Source organism: Camponotus floridanus, unplaced genomic scaffold (assembly GCF_003227725.1).
Source record: "Camponotus floridanus strain SB8 unplaced genomic scaffold, Cflo_v7.5 scaffold111, whole genome shotgun sequence".
Lineage (NCBI taxonomy): Eukaryota > Metazoa > Arthropoda > Insecta > Hymenoptera > Formicidae > Camponotus > Camponotus floridanus.
Genome location: NW_020229228.1, coordinates 118,305 through 140,740, shown reverse-complemented (window position 1 = coordinate 140,740; position 22,436 = coordinate 118,305). Strand labels below are relative to the sequence as shown.

The window sequence follows — 22,436 nt, the reverse complement described above, 5'->3', positions numbered from 1 at the left end:
CTCAATATTAATCTTATTTTTTATTTTACAGGCATGCAATGTCCACCAGGAATGCCGCAGAACAGAATGCCAGGACAACCTGGAATGAAACCGGACGTTGGTAATCCTATGTGGGGTCACCCCGGCGCTCCCAGCGGACGCAACGGAACTTGGACAGATGGACCGCATGATACCGCATCCTGGGATGATCCTAAGACACCTGCTACATGGAATGAGCCTCAATTGAATCCAGCTTGGAGTGCACACAAGCCAAAGCCTATGGTACCTGCTGGTGGTTGGGGCGATTCTGATATGGATCCGACTCCCAGTTGGGCGCATCCTACGAAGCCCACTTTAACGAAGGAAGTTATATGGAATAGTCGCGAATTTCGATATCTGTGCGAATTAGGATTTAAGGTATGAAATCTTTAATTTTTATTTATTTCTTTCTATTTAATCTTAATTTCTCCATCGTTTATTTGTAATTTATTAAATTGCTAAAATAATAGTAAATATAGAACTCGAAGCTTCTAATTTCTTACTACAACTATAAGGAATTATAAATGAGAAGTGAACTTTTTTCTTATATTATATTATATCTTGAAGAAAATTAATTGTTTTATATGCTATTGATTGCATTTGATAATATAAATTTGTAAAATATGCTGATGATTCTTTTTGTAAATTAGGTATATTTATTGAATTTTTGAAACATAATAAAATCTTCAAATTTTTAACATAGTCTATTATTAAAAATAATGTAATTATCAGATATTATAAGATTATGCAATACATACATGAATATTTTATTGTCTTATATAGAAAGAAGACGTTGAAGCAGCATTAAGAAATCGAGAGATGAACCGAGATGAAGCACTGGAACTTCTCAATCAAATACGTCCTGTCGATCAATGGAGACGTCACGACACGCATTCTGGTTATGATCCAGCGCATCAAGCGACTACCGCACCTGCATATCCCCGATTCAATCATGTGGGACAGCAGATGTCATTTCCTCCAGTAAGTATAATCAGTTGAACAATAAGATAAACAATATGCATATAAATATATTCTTTTGTTTTGTGAAAAACAAGTTTTTGATCTTGAACAATATTCTAAGGAGTATATAGGATTTTCGAACATGTCTTAATCCTTTATTAACAATATTGATTTTGAAAGCGTGATAAAGTAAAGATATTTGATAGCAAACAAATACGTTGGTTTTGGTTTTCGGTGAAATTTGCTTAACAAGTAATGAGATTGAGTGAGTTTACACTTGTTTTATTATAAATTAACAATGTTTATAATTAAATATGATGAATTGAAAAATAGAAACCGCTATGTAGTACTGATGCGGTATGAATAATTACTAATTGTTTTTTGTATGTGTGCACACATAAATATTTCTTTTATATTACTGAAATACATGTGTTATTTGTATATATTTATATATGAGTAAATGTTTTTATAAAAGGTATAAAACATTTAAACATGAAAGTCTTTCGTAAAGAAATCATAATAGATTTTTTGTTATTGTTGATGTTTGAAAAAGATTTCAATAGTATATAATAAAAATATTAATAAGTGCGGGAGAAGAAGAAAAGGAAGAAAAAAAGAAGGTAGGCATAGGATACAATTTATATTTAACACAGGGCGGAGGAGTGCCCAGTGGAGCAACCAGTGGAGGCGTAGGTGGTTCTGTAACCAGTGCTAGTCTTCTCAAACTTCAACAACAACAACAGCAACAGACAGCTGTTCCGCTACAGCAACAGCAGCCAAGTACCAATGCACCACAACCTCCTTTCAATCAGGTGAACAAATGCACTCTTGAAAATGATAAATTATTTATCAAATCATATTTAAGTTCCTTAATTTTTTTACAATAAAAGCAATGGCATATATTAATGCCAATTTTATGTCCAATGACAAAATGTGATTCAATCATGTCACACGTTTTGACAAATTTATGATAATGGCTGAGAAGATTGTATAGATTCATTTTTCAAAGCGGTTGAATGATAATGACTTATTTATATAGGAGGAATATATATATATATATATATATATATATATATATATATATATATAATCAATCACTAAGTAATATTTCTTAAATTAGCCAATGTTTGTAAAAAATTTATTTTGTGAAAGGATTTTATATATATATTAGATATGTTTATTAATAGATGCATATAATTTAATCTGATTTTTAAATGCATGAATTTGTATTTGTTTAATATTAGCTATGCATATGGATTGTTATTTGTTATTAATGATGTTATTAATGATATTGATGCATTACTAACTATTGACATTTAGAATTATTGTTCTAAATTAAAAAACCTTTATCTTGATAATTAGATTATTATTAGATATGTATTTTCTTTTAATATTATATAAAAAAATAGCAATAATATACATTTGTTATAAAATAATAATAATAATTTGCAAATACACATTAATACATGATATTATAAATATATTAATATTAATAAAAAATAAATCAGGTTATAGCTCTACAATCAAATTATTATTATATATATATATATATATGTTATATATATATATATATATATATATATGTTGTATATTATATATATATATGTTGTATATTATATATATATATATATGTTGTTTTTATTTAAATACTTCAAAATAATCAAAATAATCAAATTATCTTTAATATATATGATATTTTTATACATTTATATAATATTAATTTTCAGGCATCTCGCACAACACAGAATCAGCCAAGTACACAGCAACTGCGTATGCTCGTGCAACAAATTCAATTAGCTGTCCATGAAGGATATCTAAATCATCAGATTTTGAATCAACCATTAGCGCCTCAAACTTTGATGTTATTAAATCAGTTGCTGCAGCAAATCAAGGTTTTGCAGCAATTGCATCAACAACACTCTCTTCAGAATACTTCAATGAAAGGAGGCAATCAGTCTTCTCTGCAGATTAGTGTTCAAATTACAAAAACCAAGCAGCAAATAACGAATCTGCAGAATCAGATCGCAGTACAGCAAGCAACGTATATGAAACAACAACAACAACATCCAGCTCCTCCGTCACAAGCATCAGAGTACTATAAATCCTCTGTGCACGATCCTATGTCAGCTTTGCAGAACAGTTTTAGTGATTTAACAATGAACAAAGAACCTCCAGTGGTACGTTGTGTTTGATTTACATAAATGTGCGAAATCTTGATGTGCAATTATGTAATCTAATCATTTAAATGTTTTTTTTCTTCTTTTTTTATAGAGTCAGCAACAGTCAAGATTAAATCAATGGAAACTACCATCGATCGACAAGGACGGTGATTTAGTATCAAACGAATTTTCCCGTGCTCCTGGAACTACAAGTAAACCGCCTACAACACCTGGAGCTTTGACTCAATCGCATAGCAGTCCGAACATGAATCCATTATTAGGTCAAAGCGACGGCACGTGGTCTTCTAGACTCGGCGATAGCGGCTGGCCTGATCCAGGTAACAGCGATTCGACCGATGGAAAGGACTGGCAACCAGGTGGTGCCGCATATACAGATCTTGTACCGGAATTCGAACCAGGGAAACCATGGAAGGTAATCCATTTCCAATACCGTCAATTGTTATTTGCTTTTTAAACGTTATTAAATGTTTTCGAAGAATATACTGTTCATGACATAAAATTATACTTAAGGATGCGTATAAACATTGAAGCGTAAAAAGACAGTGTGTTAGTCCTTAAAGCTTATCCGGGTCCACCTATATTTCATTTCATTTTAGGGTACCCAGATAAAAAGCATCGAGGATGATCCTAGTATCACTCCCGGTTCTGTCGTGCGCTCTCCATTATCCTTAGCAACTATCAAGGATCCCGATACGATTTTTTCGTCGAGCAGCAAGACATCACCGCCACCGCAAACAGCCAATCCTGACACATCGATCCCGAGTCTAAGTAATTCCACGTGGTCATTTAATCCACCAGCCACCACACCTAGTGCTTTTACTAGGTAATTGTTCTATCTAAATGTATAATATATTATAACAATTTTTCTATTTCTGAATATAATTTTAAAGATACAATTTGTTGTAGCACTTCCAAAAATACATGGGGTGAGTCTGCTCCTCCGCCCACTGCTGTGACTTCGGAGCTGTGGGGTGCGCCAATGAGCAAAGCGCGCGGCCCACCTCCCGGTTTGGGTAGTAAAGGAGCTACAAACGCAAGCAATGGCTGGGGAGCCGGCTTAGGAACTGTCAGTAGATCATCTAGTTCGTGGGGCCTTCAGTCGTCATCGGTTAGCAATACAGGTTGGATGTCTACTTGGCTTTTATTGAGGAATCTTACTCCTCAAATCGACGGTTCCACTTTGAAAACATTATGCATGCAACATGGACCGGTTCAAGATTTCCGTCTCTATCAGAATCATGGAATTGCTTTGACGAAATATTCTTCTCGCGACGAGGCAATCAAGGTGAATATTTAAAAAATTGTTTTCTTTTTCAGATCCTTGCGATATGTAGTATTTGTGTCAATAAATCTTATTTTGTTTTTTAATGGCTTAAATGTTACGGAATTATTAATTTTTTTTTCAGGCACAAGGAGCCCTAAACAATTGCGTCCTGGGTAACACAACGATATTTGCCGAGTCGCCCGGAGAGAGCGAGGTGCACACGATTCTGCAGCAACTCGGCCACGGCGGACAGCAGCAAGCCGGTAGTTCCGGCGGGGCCGGTTGGGGCCTTAGACCAACTAACAAAGCTGGCCCGCCACCCGACACCTGGGGAGGCAGCTCTAGTCAGCTCTGGGGCGCCCCGCCTACTAGCAATTCCCTGTGGAGCAATGCCGGGATAGACAACAGTGACCAGCAACGAGCAACTCCCAGTTCTCTCAACTCGTACTTACCCGGAGATCTTCTGGGAGGTGAGTCGATGTAGAGAACGAGAGGCCATCCGCCCGAAATTTTGTCAAATAAGTAAACAAATTCACTTGCTTATGACGCAAGTCCAAAGATGCAGCTCGGCTGACGCAAATTTCGTGATCGAATGCGTATTACTTCCTCTTCCGATCCCTTATTCCTCTAAATCACATTTTGTATATCTAAGTATTATCACGTTACTGGTCGGTGTTTTTGGTTAGAGCAGATACAAGCAGTATCTGCTTATATATACTCTGTCGATGATAAGAAAGAGCGAACATATGAGAGGAAGAGGGAAAGGAAGGGAGAATTGTGAGAGAGTGATAGAAAGAAAGAGAGAGAGAGAGAGAGAAAGAGAAAAGAAGAGAATATGTATGTACGTGCGTATGCGCGCGCGTACACGTGTGCGTGTGTGTGTGCGTGTGCGCAAAAGAGAACGAAAGGAAATGAGACGGACGAGGTCTTCACGAAACGTCAATTATATTGCTAGGAAATGCAATTACTATAACGAGTTACTTAACAAAGAAATTACTACCCTCGTATCCGCCTTGAGTAGAAAACACGCGTAAGCGAAATAATCGCAATGGTATACAACCAAATTGTGCGATAGATATCTAATTTTACATGACAAATCACATCCACACACATATACACATATACATTCATAAGAACACTTAATAGAAAAAAAGAAAAGTACTTTCAAGTACGAATGCGGTCGCGTCATTACTCTCGAAGGAGATATAAATATCTCTAAAAGATTTATAAATTGCGGAAGATCAAGTTAAGTCAAGTCATACCAATCGCAACGGTCTTTTCATCAATTTCTTGGTGCGTGTACTGCGTGCGATCTGCCACGATATGTAACGACGAAATGGCGTTTTCGTCGTTCTAATCTTGTAAGTACGTATTTCTAATCTGAAAATAAGACATAAACAAGAGAAGAGAAGAAAGAGAGAAAGAAAAAGAAACTCGGCGCTCTTTGTGCTGTTTTACTGGGAAGAAAGGGCGCTTTTCTCAATGAGGATTTATCGTCGAGGGTCTCTGATCAGGTGAAAGAGTGTTCCATTTTTTGCTGGACAGTTCCGAAGACTGCAGCGAGTATCAAATGTAGACTGTATCAATCTAATCAAAAGAAAAGAAAAACCTTAAAAAACAAGCATTGACGTCGCTGCCTGGTGTTCTGCCCCGACTTCCAATCCCCACCGCGCTCTGGACCCCCCACGAATATGGAAGAAACAAGAGGAATGCAGGGATATCAGATCAACTGGGCAACGACGCAACGATACCAAATGTTATCGCAATAACGTAAATTTTATTCTATATTAAATCTAGATGCCACCTGTCGTGCCAATGTCCAGTGTGTCTCTTTACCATTTATTAACGTAGAGTTTAAATGAAAAAAAAAAGAAGATAAACGGAAGATAAGGAGAAATGGAAAAAAGCGAGATGAAGCGATTAGAGCACGAAGCGTTGAAAAAAATCGAGGAAAATGCTGATATAAATGGCTAATAAAGCGGCTGAAAATATCGGGTATACATGAAAAATAAACATGAAGACGAGTAATGAACGCTACATACCGATTACCGTGTATGTAGTATATTACGCTTCTCTTGTTAGTGATGATATTTCGAACTCACAGTAATTACAATAATCCGCGTAAGATCGCAATGTGAGAAATGGCGATGTTACGAATGGATGGCATTTATTATGGGCGCATATACTGTCGAGCGGAGCTCGCAGTCTCTAGGATGAATTTAAATTAGTTTTTCTCTTCAACGTCAAAGGTACCTGAATGGACTGATAACCAAACGACGAACAAGCGAACCGTTAATTACTCATGCACAAGTTTCCTTACTTTTTTCTTTCCGTTTCTCCGCGTGTCGGAGCATTTGGAAATGTTTCGCGATCAATCATTAGGCGCGTAAAATCGTGAAAGATGTGAAAAAGAGATGGCTTTTTTTCCTTCGTCAATTAAGACAAAGAATAAGAACAAATTATATACATATATACATATATATGTGTGTGTATGTATATATGCTATATATATATATATATATATATATATATATATATATATATATATATGAAAATTGAAGGAAGAAAAGAAACACAATCACAAGACGCGAGCCGCGCGCGATACAAATGTGAACAACTACATATATACACATGCTGATTACACATCGTTTGCCACGCATGACTGAACTTGCATGCTTGCAAATATCAACACGCCAAGCTAAGGAAATGTACACAGTAGCATTGGTCGACAATGATTATCGCCGCTTCCATGCGATCGGTCGATCCTCGCGGATATCGGACTATTATACTTTGGCATACCGTTAAATCAAAAAGAAAACATTTTTATATCTGTTGCCTTCCAAGAGAGAGAGAGAAAGAGAGATTGCGAGAGTGTGAGAAAGAGAGAGAGAGAGAGAGAGAGAGAGAGAAAGAGAGAGATTGTTTTGTAGGAGACATCATCAAAAAGAGGCACGTTTCTCATGTGCTATGACGAAAATACCGGTGCATCGGTCCGCGATGTGTCCGCGATGAGAATCCGCGCGGTTCCGCCGTTCATGTCGCCTCGACTCTGTCGGCCAGTGTTGTTACGTAATGCTTAATTTTAATATTTTCGTAAGAATGCATAATTTAAGGAGTATTCATAATTACTATCTAACGTAGATAGAATTCAAGAGGAAGCGGAAAAGAACGCGACGGTACGATTATGACGACTATACGAGCTCCTCAGTTGCAAAGCGAAAGAAAAAAAAGAAAAGAAAAGAAAAAAAAAAAAGATGAAGTAGTGAAAGCGCTGATTATGAGAATCGTTCTGTACATGATTATATCGTACTCCTAAAGAAAGGATTGCCACGCAAATCGAGGAAATAAATTCCTTAATGTTTTAAACAACAATAAACCAAAATAAATATAGAAAAAAATAGAAACGGCAATATTTAATAAAATGATAACATTTAAGAATATGTGATGAAAGTAACTTATATATGATGTGGTTGTTTAAATTTACCAGTATATATATATTGTATCTTTTATATCTATTTATCGATTGTATTTGACAAATTTTACTCCTTATGTCTTTTTTTAATTAGTGTATTTAAATTGACGAAAATAAACTTTTTAATTAAAATGACATATTTTTAATTCAAAATAAATTTCTATCTTTAAGATCAGAATTACGAGAAATTGAAGCCAAGAATTTATATAAACAGCAATTAAGAAAAGAAAAAAGCAATTAAGAAAAGAAAAAAAAGAACACAAACTGTGAATTGCATTTCTTGAGTTGCACGGCGATCTGTTTCCAGAAGTACGATAGTATATATATATATGTATGCATAAATATTATCTCATACATTATTATATTGTACACATACACAAACAGCATACCTGTACATACATATATGTATGTAATATGTATATGTATGGTATCCTGACATTTTACTTAACAAAGTGTAGCAAAGTGTAAAAGAGAGAGTGAGAGTACGACAAAGAACTGTGCTAGAAATATAAGGACAATTATAATATAAACTTATATATACGATGCACTTATGATAACTATAAATACTATGGATTTATATATACATACATATATGTGAATGTGAATTATCATATTAATAATGAGACAACAATATAATAATTTGTCGGTGGTAATCTCTGACGAAATTTGCTAAGTAATATGCTAGAACTAAATTCGATAAATAATTACTTTAAAAGATAGATTAAAGGATAGATTAAAAAATAAGCTATTTAAAAGAGTTGACAAAACTACAATGGCGTTCTAATATTTCTGAAATATAGATCTTAAGATAGAATATAAATGTCTCAAGACTTAAATGTATTCATGAGCGTCAGACGGAGAGACTGGAAGAAAGAAAGGCAGAGACAGGGAAGGATGAGAATAAATGAGAGAATACACGTGAGAAATAATATCAATGAGGGAGCAGAGGGAGAGAAAGACAGGAAAGGAGGATACAAAATAAGAGAAAACAAGGGAATGAACGAATGAACGAATATAGTATGAATGCGACCAGAGTATAATTGCTCGCTTTCGCAAAATGCGAGCGAGGTATGAAAGTGGAATGCGCGAAGAATTCGCGTTTGCATTTCTCAAGCACGGTCCATGTAGGCACGCCTGTTGATTACTAACGATTTACTTGTTTGCCTCGTCTTTAAGTCCAAGATAAATTGATGCAGCGCTAATTTAATAGCGAAAGGTGGAAAGAGAAGAAAAGATATTGAATAATATTTACTGTACGAAAGATCGTTGCTTTTGAGAGAATCAAAGGGGAACTTTTCTCCGAATTAGCCCAGATAAGATCAGAAAAAAACATTTAGAATTTGTTGTGATAATAGATCGACATATAGATGGTATTTAGATATTTACGGATCTTTATAAGTTACACGCATACACACACTATATGGTGTGAATAATCCAATGCATGGAGTACATTTGATTTCAATATTAATACCATTGCTTAATGAATATATTTTAATTAATAAACGCGTATATAACAGGTAAATAATAATAATAGTAATAATAATAATGGTAATAATAATAATAATAAAAATAATAACAAGTATAATAACGGTTAGTAAAAGATCGGCAGATTAGGATAGTTGATCAAGAATCAGTGGGATTTAAATGAAATATACTATCGACTCTTTGATATATGTAGAAATATATAAAAGTTCTCGCGAAAAAGGCTTAAAATGCGTATTTATAAATGTGCGTACGTAAAACTTGTGCATATATACGGTATATAACAGTCAAACTAAAATACTATTGATCGATCATCGCGATAGTTGTAAAACGCACGCGGTAATTACGCGTTACATTGCGTGCAAAGAGCACATTCTTATACACTCACGTACACTTTTAATGAGGTAATAAAATAATAAGGGGATAATGTGAGAGAAGGAGCTTTAAAATTTTTAAACGATAACATTTTAACAACCGACGTGCAGCCTATCGCTTAAATGTAATCTAGTGCAAGTTAACTTTAGTCCTTCCGACTCGTTGCCTTTCATTATTCGATACATTTCACACGATAACTATACATACATAATTATACATGTGCATAGTCATATATACACATGCATAATCACGAGATGATAAATAAATAAATTCGATGAAAATGGACTGATTAGCGGATGTAAGATAATAACTAAATTCATTGACATGTAAACATACACAATACACACACGCACACGCACGCACGCGTCTTATACGTCTGATATAAGACAATTGTTTTAAAATAGAAAGAAAATAAAAAAACGCAGGAAAAGAAAACTAGGTTGACGGGGACGGAGAAAAAGCGCTTTTAAATTTTGATTCTTATAATATAGACTCGCATACAACTTTTATTTTTATAATCTATCTTTTAATTTGTACATATATAAAATGTAGAAGAATTTTGAAGAGCCTTAATAATTAAAAGAAAGATGATTAGACCAAATTCTGACACATATAAAAATTTAAGATATTAATCCGTTTCAAAAGATTTACGAAATCAGAAAAATATATAAAATAAAATAAAAAGTAAAGGTTCTCATCTTGAAAAACTCAATTTTTATAATTTTTGCATAACATTATCCAAAATTACGCTTATTTACTTATATTATCATTTGACCGCATTTAAAACTCTAAATTTTAATAGTATTTTAATATTTAATATTTTTTTAGAATATACATAATGTTTTTTTGAAAAATTATCATTTTTCGAAATATTTAGAGATTCCGACACTTTTCTACATTACAATACACACATGAAATTGCTTTCTTTTATTATAATATTGATTATTAAATTATAATTATAACAATATTAAGGATGATATTAATTATTACTTATATTGAGAATATTATAATATTGATATAATTATTAATAATACAATTACTTTATAATTTAATAATTATTAAGTTTATGTTAATTATAAATTTATTTAATATTGATATAATCAATTAACTGTTATAATATTGATCAATATTGATTAATTTTGTCGGAATTTAAATCGAAAAATCAATAATTAAAAAAAAAACAGTTTTTATAAACATATTCTACCGATTTTATGCAATTATTTTATTTTATTAATAATACATTAAACAAAGTATTTATGCAGTCAATATTTAGGCTAAGTTTTAAACTGATTAGATATTTCACGTATAAAGATATTTAAAGAGAAAAGCTTACCTTCTTCGGGTAGTATTTATGGTAATACACAGGGTTGGTTGGATATAGGATGTGTCTCTGTACCTGCCAAATGTTCTAGAAAATTAACAATAAGACGCTTTAAAATCACAGCAGTAGTAATTATGAAAGTCTTCAATACATTATAAATTAAAAATTGTACTTCGATTTCATGAATAAGTGCACATAAAAACTGTAATAAGTATAATAACAACAAATCTTTAAATCTTTTTTGTAAGAAGAACGATAAAGTAAATAATAAATAGATGTATTAGAATAGGATGTTTGATCTTGGCCGGAGACACTTCACTATAATATAGCGACAATGATGGTGGAATGGTAATGCTTTTTAATTAATTAAAAATATATATTGCTCACCATATTAATATTCTATTAATATAAGAATTCTATCAATATACGAGTCTGAAAGATAAATATCTGAAAGATAAAATATGTTAAAAATTAAAACACCATTAGTCGATGCTTATTATACAAAGATATCGTTGACAGAAGGAAAACTTTTCAAAGATCGCGTTATTTCGAAAGAAAAAAATGTCTCGGAAGTTTATCCTCTTGATAATATTTTACCCCATAATAATTTCAATCGTTTCGAACACAGAAGACAAAAAAAAGTTTGCGCTTATATAAGTTAACATAAGTTCCATATCAATTCACGACACAATAGTACAAATAATCTTACACGACAGTATTTAACTCCCTCATTATACACATTGCACGCGAATTATGCATCCGTGTATAACGTGTGTATGTGTGTGCGTGTGTGTGCGTATGCGCGTGTGTGCGTGCTATGTATATGTGCAATAATTTGTCAAGATGCTTATACAAAACACTCTAAACGAATAGCACTGCCCTTACACCGTCATATTCCGCATCATTCATATGTACTTTTACGCGAATAACATTTTTTGCTTGTGCATACCTTCTTCCCTCGAACGTTATGTAAGAATGATCACTGTGTGCTCCCATTTGTCTTTTTTTTATTTTTTGTTATAGAATTTTACTCACATGAACATTTACCACAACCATGAACATTATTGCTCGTGTGATTTTTTTAAGTGGATTGCTACTACAAGGAACTGCAATATCGTAACGAAATCGCTTATAGACGAGTCAGTATTTCTTTCCGTGGGACGATTTATAGGACGATTCGCTTCTTGACAGAGCGATGTTTGACAGTCGCGATTCTCTACGTGATTCCTAAAGTACAGCACAGAAAAAGAATCCATTTACAATCTACAAGCTGGTATCATCCACTTATTAACGTACGTAGTATTATAGCGCAATAGGAACTCTAACTCTCGTACAATATTAGTCATTGTACGATAGCTCTGAAATATCGTTAGCTTACGTAAGGCAAATCTATATATCATTGCTTGTGAGCCATAATTGCGATTCAAGCCGATGATAATCTTATGTTGGTCAATCGTGACCGACTGTCTTCTGCGTACGTCAAAATTACATTGATATTTCTTATACAGCAAATAGCTGAGGTCATAAATTTTGAAGCGCATTGGAAATTAAATTATTCAATTAGTATTTATAAAATTTGTCAATATATTTGTATCTATTCTTTCTCTCTTTCTTTGTTTTCTCTTGCTTTCTCTCTTTATCTAATGTCGCTTGAAATTGATTGATTTTAATCGGATCTTTATACGTGCAAATTCGAGGAGACGATCAGAAAGATGCTTTGCAATCATTGTAATGAAAACAAGACCGATTTTTATTTTTTTCGAGAAAAGATCGAGAGATAGAGGAAGAGGATTAAGGACAGGAATCCGATAAAAAAGATTCACATCGATGATATCAATAATCATGCGTTATTTAGGAAACCATGCTTACAATTAGTCACGAAGCTGGATTCCAGGTCACAGGAAAATTATCCTCCGGGGATTATCTACTAATTTTATGCATACCGACTCGTGCTTCTACATAATTGCATATGTCATCGCGTAAATGTTTACAGAGAGAATGATATCGATTATTACTTTCAGTCAATCTACTCAAATATAGTGAATGTATTGTTGTTGCGTCACATTATTATTGTTGCGTATTTTCTATAATCGAATTATTAATTTAATTTCCAATATACATGTATAAATATATATATCGATGCATTTTATCTATTTGTACATTGAAATCCGTTTTATCTGAGGATGAAAAGAAATGCTCTCGAAAATGAAAAGGAGATATCAAAACATTGCCTTCTGAAGAGAAATATCAAACGGTTTCACGTGTTATGTAGAATTGTATCGATAGCTAATTAATTGGCTAGTTAAATCCGCGTTAACGTAAATTTGCTATTTTCTCGTACATTCTCGTTCTATCCATAACATAAAACATAATACACAGAAAAAAGAAAATTTAGTTGACCGGAAAAATTGGACGTCATTGGATAAATATGTGATAAATAGTTAATTTAAAAGATAGATCAATCATCGAATTTAGACACGTACTTTAGTAAAAAGTACTTTGTGTACTTTATTATTTAATATTATTCAAATTCTCGTTTTGCGGATCGCTTCGATTATTGGACCATAGAATTATGTCTGGAATATACGCGCACACTAATACACACGGTCCACGCATGATATTAATCTCGTATCGACGATCTCGTATTGGATTGTAAGAGCTACTCGGGATATTAAATCCAAATTTACTTATAATTGTATTACAATACAATGTAAAAACAAATCTGCCTTATCAAATCTAGTCTTATTGGTTTATACTATCTCTGACTACACAACTCTTATTTTTAAGTATTATATTGTCAATTATATCAATTCTTATGTGTGACTCGATACGTGATGTTATAAATTTTGCGATGTTATTTTCTATGCGAATAAAAGACATGTGATGCTTTTTAGAAAAAAAAGAGAAAAACTATTATTCAAAAAATGTATAAAAAAAAAGAAACTAAATAGGACGTTCGGACAAACGTACGAAGAAAAGAAGTTGCATTAATGAATTCATTCTTTTAAATATTATTTTAAACAGGTAAATTATCTGGATATTTATTTTGTGTATGCGAATATATGGAAATAGTATTTTTCGAATCGAGCATTCGAGATCGGGATTACAGTACTCATTCGAAGCAATTTAGTGAGAGAATCTTTAGCAAGAGTGTCTATTAAAGAGAATCTATTAAACAATTATTATAAACAGAAATATATATTGCATATAAAAATAATAGCATCGAGTTTTATGGCGATTTCAAGTGCAAACTTGTAAAAATTATATATTTATTATATTACATATTTTTAATAGTTGTAACACACCAATTTTAATTTACAATCAATTTTTTCTGTTCCAAACTTATCAATTATTTCCTCTGCAATTGAAAATTGTCCGTCAATATAATTATTATTATGTGTGAATATATGAGAATAAAAATGTTGCGTGTTTCTTGTTCATTAACGCGATTATTACCACTAACATGGTCATCATCTGATTGTGAATAATAAAATATAGAAAGAGAATTTTATTTTAGAGAAAAACAGGTTGATTTATGGAATAGAGGAAATTTAGAATAGTTTGGAAAGGAAAAATTGATTGTATTACGGGGCCACATAAAATGATTATATTTAACAATCGGATAAAGTATATCATCACTGCAAAGACTTTGATATTAAGCATTTTAAAACAATGAACTTTAATTAGTCGTATAAAAAAATTAATTTGCTCTCACTTAGAATATGTTTGTTTGTTATAGTTACTTCAAAAACGCTCATAAGTTTTATCTATATTATATATTTTTCAAATATTACATATTTATCGGCTTTTATGTTTATACACATGATCGAAATAATTAATAGTAAAATATTTATTAAACCATCTGTATAAAATATTATTAGCTCTTATACCCTTCAAGTATCAATGATAGCTAATTAATTTGCGATTTATTAAAATGATTCAATTTTACGTAATGCGATATTTAACAACACATATATTGGCGTATACGAAAGAAAAGAATGTAAGAATCACAATTCTCGCACAAAACAAATTTTCATTGCGCAGCGTGTATACATTATTGTAATTGAAGTTACTTCTTATGGACTGAATATCCTGCGGATATATTAAAAGAGTAAAAAATGATACAAAATTTTTTGTATAGCGGATGGCGTGAGCGTTCATGAAAAATGATAAGCAGTTCTTTTGTATCAATATTTAGATATTGACATTACAAGTTTGAAAACTATTTTACATATTTTTCTGGTTTATAAAAAAAAATAAACGTTTTAGACTAAGTCTATTGTTTTTTTTAAATTTTATTTTATCTTCTCATGCATGTACACAAAACGAGCATAATTTGGCTTATAATTCTTATCTTTAACGAGGGCTATTAAGAAAAAGACATAAAACATGGAACCTGTTTCCTCGATGAAAATATTACGAGAAATCGTTTGATGTATAAATACATAAATCTGTCACGAAGAAAGTCACAAAAACGTCCATTCTAAATTTACAGGATTATAAATTGCGGTTTACCGATGGATTGACTTTTAGCTTCGATATATTATTTGTAAGTAATGGAAAAGAAAAGTAGATATAGAAAAAGAGAGAGAGAGAGAGTTACTGCGATCATTACTCTCGCAAGAAGAATACGCGCGTGAAATATTATTCCAGATGCTTCGTATGCGAAAATGAATATTCGGAAAATACGTGTTCTAATAAGATGCTAGTGGAAAATAAAATGGCAATAAAAAGGCAAAAAATAGATTTTAAAAACTCCTTGTAAGAAATATAATTTAATCGCTTTCATTGCTCTTATGACCGATAATTATTCCGAGTTTTCATTTTTCTGCATCGAGAGGCGAACGCTTAAAAGTGCTTTGCATGCGAATGAAATGTTCACGATATAACTCCACAACCTTCTAACAATTTTATTTTTCCTTCAACAGTCACGACTCACACACACACACACACACAGCATAATAATAATAATATCTAAAACGCGAGATACATGAGATTTAAATTGATGAAAAATCCGACGTTGCATTCCTCGTCCTCGTACACCTCGTCGACTTGCATAATCTCCGTGCTGCGTTTTATTCTCGTTGCGATTATCGAGGCGAATAATCAAAATCCCAAGAGATCGATCTTAATTGAAAAACTGAAAAGAGGAAAAAGAAAAAAAATTCGTATTCCGTATGTATGTACGTATATACGCACACATCACACGCGCACGCCCATTATCGTCGTAAAACGTGTAAAACTCGATGTAAGGACTCATTAGCTCTTAAGCCACGAAGTTATTAAGGTTTAAAAAGGAAGAATTAACATATATATATAACCCACACACATACACATACATATACATATACATCTGCAATGTGATATTCTCGTGTCTTGTCCGATAAGACAGACGTTCATTCTAACGAGTATAGTTGGCGTTTGTCCTTTTTTTCGCGTAGCTCTTAAGGTATCTATAATACATAGAGATATTTAAGGAGAAATTCTACATACGTAAGGGATAATTCGGGAATGCGTACGTGTGTTTGGGGGTCTTGCGGATAAATCAACAAAAGAGAAAAATGCAAAAGAAAAAAAAAAAAAGCGAATTATAGGGAAAACGACCAAAAATGTGCGAAATCGAAGATGCGCGTACAATAAGATTTCGCGTTTTAGAGTAGACTCTTCGGGGAAACTAATCATCGTAAAAATCCAAAGGGATGCGTCTTCTATAGACTCTATCTCCGTTCGTTCTTCCCCCTCGCCCTGCCCCTCTCTCCTCCTCCCCCATTCTCATCTTCTTTTCATTCACCGGGCAAAAGTACTACTTCTCGCGTGGAAGGTTGCAAAGGGGAGCTCGCGAGCTTCTGTTCCACTCAATCTCAAATCTGTAAGGATGTAAGATAATAATTAATGATAACGCACTTTAGTTATATACAAATCTTATTCTAGTTATACATATCCGTGATTCGCTCGTCCGTGTGCGTATGCTATAGTGTTCATGTTTAATATACCGCTGAATCAAGTACCATCTCTCGATACCTCGAGAGATAATCTAATCGCGTCCTGTCAACGATCGCGATGCGAAGATAAAGTACGGTTATTGGGACACACGTGGAGAGACCGCAAGTCAGGATTACTTGCAATTTTTCATTCACCTTCTGTTCCCGAGACTTGATTTGATTAAACGCTTCGGGATGACCGATGAAATATGTAAGTCGTTCCGTTGCGTATTTCTGCATTAATCCTGGGTACGTGCGCGTTCACGTGAAATAGTACTATTCGCACATACACTTCCCCCTTTCTCTTCCCCGCCCCCTTTTCCCTCGCGAATAAGTACGTTAATTTTAGACCTTACTCTTAATTGCAGCTGCACGCTTCTACGGATGCGGCCCTGCTCTTATTTTCACTTTTTACACTCTACGCTATCCAGTTTTTATTACGTTGTTTTTACTAGAGTTAGTTTGCATTCTGCTGTGTTTCGACGTACCTGAAACCGGTGGTAAGGGTTTTATCAAATATCTCGGTCATTTTTGCGTACAACACAAACGCATATTTCCAGCAATCTGTGTATATCCAGCATCCAGTTTAATCAACGGGGATTTTACCCCGCTCCATTCGGGGTTTCGCGCATCGACGCTCATCCCTTGGAAATATTATGCGCGCCAAACACGTCATAGTCATCGATCATCGGGGGGGCGGGGGGGGAGGGACGATTTTTCCGCTGTAGATTGAGACAAGTACTCTTTGCCCGTCCCCTTTACTCTCCTGCCTTTATCTCGTTTCGTTCGTATTAACCGAGGGTGGTGTCTTCAGCCTAATTCCCCCCAAAAAAGAAGGGAAAAGAGGAGAGAATTGAAAAAGGAGGCTGTCGCTCCCGGAAACGAGAATAGTCTGCAAAATTACAAGTGTATCACATGCCATCTTAGTCCGTAAGCGTTCATACTTATTTTTCTACTGTGTGTAATATCGTATAATATCGCTCTATCGTAGTTCATAGTGCTTTGTTAGTCGTCATAGTTTTTCGCCATCGCGCGTCTGCCGAGTCTGCCTTGATTATCGATAATTATCTCCGTTTCTCCGCACTTTAATCTCCTCGTTGATAGACCTAGATCGTCTAGGATTTCCTCTCGCAATTTGTTCTTTGCACCGGGAAACATGCCGTCGGTGTGTCCTCTCGGGACGAGAGGAGTGATATTTGTTGCGTGCTAGTTAATCTCTCACTCCTGTTCCTTCGAAAAAATCGAAATTGGAAACGCGACGACAGAATGCGCAGAGCGTGGCTCCGATTGATCTTTCTTTTCGCGTGACATTTCGCGCTTTATCGAAGAACTTGTCGAACGATATTCGTTTCGAACGAAATATAGGACCGAAAAAATGAAACCAAAATTCAAGCGATACGTATTAAAATGTGACGTGATATTAAATTAAAACTATCAACTGAAAATATATTAAGATCGTGGTAAGTTCTACATAGCGATTAATAAATTTTAACGATAATAATCGGAAAATACTTATGTATTTATTTGGGGGCATCTTATTTTTTTTTGTCGTAAGAATACTCTTTTCAACAAAATGTTACTTTTGTATCTCGCGTTACTTTATCTCTTTAATTATTTTTAAGATTTCTCCTTGAAAGTGTGAATAATCTCCTGAAATACTTGTTTCGATATTAAGATACAAAAAAGACAAAATTTTATTTTTGTACGATGATTCTCAACGACTTTATATTATTTTTAAAATTTTCATACGAAAATGCGAACCCTTCGAGTGGATTGATTGAAATTACGATAAAAGATTCCTATCTCTTGATATTAAGTTGTAAATTCATGTGTGATCTTATTCCAGGTTTTTATTAACGATTTTCACTCAATTTTTATTTTTATAAATAATGTAGAAAATGCTTGATGTCTTGTTTTTATAAATTATGTAAAGAAATTGTACATTTTAAAATAATCATATGATAAAAAAAACATTCATATCTCTATCGACCTAAGAAACAACATCTACCTAAAAATAACGTTTAAAGATCCTCAAGAATATTTCTTTTTAAAATTTCTGTGTTATAATCCTGATGGACTTTCATATTTTAATTGTACATTCTTCAATTATTGCCGATCTAAAAATGATTAAATTCCAATTTATTTTTATTTCAAACTCAGTACACGTGTATAAGCGAAGCTTTATCTTCAATGCAATAAGATGTTTAACGATAGTGGAACGGATTCAATGTATTATCATTCTACTGCTACAACGTGCGTTATAACATTTCACTTTATTACTATTGATTTCCTTATTTTTTAGATAAGATTTTTAAGTTTGTAGCGGAGGGAAAATTGATAACGTTCTAATATGACGTCGGATAAAATGTGAAACGATAAGATTGAACGCTTATAAAAGCGACGACACGCTTCGTATTAAAAAACGAGAATTTCCTGTGCATATTGAAGTACATTTATTGATATATATATTTCTGCTATTTACTTATTTATTCGACTACGCGATCGCGTTGATAAGATCGAATATACGCGCGATTCTATATTTTACGATATCAATAACAATACTAATCGCATAAATTCTAGTTAGTTTATCGCTTAGTAATACAATTATTTACAATATTTGATAATTCTATTTTGTGTTCCGTAATAACAATCTCGATGCAATCTGTAAGTGCCCGTAAACGTTATCAAGGCGGTCTCGTTGTGTATCTATTAAATCGATAAGAGATAATCTCGAGAGTTCGTCGATCGAAAACGTCTATTGATCCTCAGTAATAAATATAATAATAATAATAATACTAATATTAATACTAATAATAATTATTATAGTAATAAAAATAATGTTAGCAATAATGGCTGTCTAATTTAGCACTTTATGTAATCTAATGGCTGTCTATATGTAATTTAACGTAAAAACCTCTAACGGTGATTACTTTCCGAAAATTAACACAATCCGTTTCGGAGGCAATATCGCGCGCGACTGATCGAATTTAAACGCGAAACACGCCGATCGACGCCAATTAATTAAACCGAAGTCTTGCCAATTTGCGCGTCCTGGATCTCGAGAAAAGAAGGTGAATTACGATCTAATACCGTTACCGACAATAATGGTCCGGAAGTGACGTCCGCGCGTGCTGCACACGCGCACAATTTACATCTTACGAGATACACTTGGACGAGGTAGTAACTTTCATTACGACGGTCCGTAATATCGCGCAATAATTTTGTCTGCCCCATAAATCGATATGCGCCACGATCGTTAACGAATTACCACTGATCGAAGTCAACACCATTTATAATAGTCCTTCTACGCTCGGTATTCACAATTTTACTTATTTCTTCCTGTTTTTTCCTCGGCGAAATAATTGATCGTCAAAATTGCGATGCATTTTCATTTTTTTCTTTCGAGTTATATCCGTGATATTTTACACGTATAGATGTTTTAGTCGTTTATTATCGAGATTATTTCAAATTTAATTAATAATAGTTTAAAAGTATACATGTTTTCCATTTTTTTTTTTAAATTGTGCCACAATACATTTGTAAAATAATGCATTTTCGAAACAAGAAAAACGCGCAGAAATATATTTTGCACATGTAGCGAGATTTCTATGAAATAATTTCGAGCATATCGGATGAAATATCAGAATAAATATTTATTTTGTATATTTCCGTGAATTTCTGTGTTCATGTCCCGCAATTTCGAAAATCTACCGTTAACGGCATTCATCATGGAATTGAAACGTTGCTATTACGGTTATTATTTGTTATTAACATGCGACGCGCGTTATAATATTACTATCATTGCTATGATACTATTGCACTGTCGCTGCTGTGTTACTAAATTATATATCACCATTATCTGTACTATTACTCTATTACTACCGCGTTAATGTTATTATTATTATTACGGATATTACTAAATTATTCTGCTGCTCTTCTACGCCATTATTACTGTTACTAATTGTTGTCGCTATACTTACGTCGCCGTGATTCGCGCGTTTCCGGTATACGCAAGCACTATTTTCACTCTGCTGCTTAATCGAAATGGCGCTATTTAAGCTCTCGTAATCGTTAAGTACAAAAAAATCAGCTCTAGTTTAGGATAAATTGTAGATTAACGAGAGTTTCTTCATTATCCTTTCTCACGAGGTCGGAACAACGCTTTGCCTACCTCCGAAGCGCTGCACAAAAGGCCACAACTTTGCTTATTTTCTTACGAAACGGGATCGGTCCTTTCAAAACGACGCGTTTTTTTTTTGCATGCGAGATGCACGCGATGGTTACTACAATCCTTATTTTGTCGATGTCAATCGAAGTTTGTATTTTCGATTCAAAAGAGATAGCGATCGTGAGTTCATCGATAGAGCACAAATCGCGTATATGACGTTGTAATAATTTTATAGAAAGTGAACAGACTATTTTTAGGGTAATGCAACCGCCAGGATTCAGCAGGCACGTTCAACGATTAACCTTCTATAACCCTAATATCGGTGAAAACGATGCTTGTGACGGAAGAGAATTAGCGATGCGATAGTGTATTGCTGTAATTAAACTAGAAGACGTAATGAAACTTAATAACATTTCTAAACTTATGATATACATGTATGTAGAATTTTCCATAGCCAATGAAGATGTAGGAGGAGTTTATCTCTCTTCTAGAAATTGTCCGGGTTATAGACGGTTAATTTCGCTTTTGCAATCGAGAATCTCTCGGAAGGCAACATCCGCAGCGAAATGACTATATTTTGAAAGGTTTTGCTTGGTTTCGCTCGGGCTCTTCTGGATCACTCCATCTTAAAACCACCCTCTCTCCTCGTGCGTTAGCTCTGTTTATCGTTTAGAAAGAAAGGTCGTAGACTGTCTCGATAAAGTGCCACACAATCTGTCTAAGAGACATCGCGTTTTCCCAAAAATTAGCGAACGATCTAGCAAGACTGAAGGGAAGGAGGAGGATCACGAGGATGAAAAGGAGGAGGATTCGCGTGAACGTGTCTTCGAAATCGAGACTGACCGTGTTCGCGAGCAAAGTCGCGGATACCACGCACCTAGTCATCGATTTTCGAGTACCGTTCGCAGCTTTTTGCAGGGCTTTCATCTAGTAATAGCCACTCTCTCGTCGCTGATCTGTACAAATTTCGCTCGGCGATTCTCTCTGTGTTCTTGCGACCTCGAGAGGGATATCGGGCATCTCTATGCGCGTCCGATCGCGAAGGAGAGCCGTCCCGATATCGCCCCGATATCGCTCCGATATTGTCGCCTTTATGTAGAGAGAGGGACAGGGGTCTCTCTTGTTTCCAGTCGTCTCTTCTCTCGTTGTTCCTCGCTGTTAATTAATCTTTATCCGATCCGCTGCGCGAAAGCACTTTTCTCCAGTATGATAACG

The 22,436-nt window shown here is 33.9% G+C and overlaps 1 protein-coding gene across 8 annotated transcripts in view; it reads left to right on the top strand.

Annotated features, from left to right (window-relative positions):
- The window catches only part of LOC105248626 (protein Gawky), a 30,244-nt gene extending 22,592 nt beyond the window's left edge, over window positions 1-7,652 (top strand). For 4 of the 8 annotated variants that reach the window (XM_011253517.3, XM_011253516.3, XM_011253518.3 and 1 more), the window contains exons 9-16: window positions 32-396; window positions 802-999; window positions 1,632-1,790; window positions 2,706-3,155; window positions 3,250-3,570; window positions 3,755-3,981; window positions 4,065-4,443; window positions 4,565-4,906. In XM_011253517.3, the coding sequence (XP_011251819.1) occupies window positions 32-396; window positions 802-999; window positions 1,632-1,790; window positions 2,706-3,155; window positions 3,250-3,570; window positions 3,755-3,981; window positions 4,065-4,443; window positions 4,565-4,906 (2,441 nt within the window). Of the gene's footprint in view, window positions 1-31; window positions 397-801; window positions 1,000-1,631; window positions 1,791-2,705; window positions 3,156-3,249; window positions 3,571-3,754; window positions 3,982-4,064; window positions 4,444-4,564 lie in introns of all 8 variants that reach the window. The other 4 variants (XM_025414245.1, XM_025414252.1, XM_011253520.3 and 1 more) reach the window with 3 other exon arrangements.
- Window positions 7,653-22,436: the final 14,784 nt, after the last annotated feature.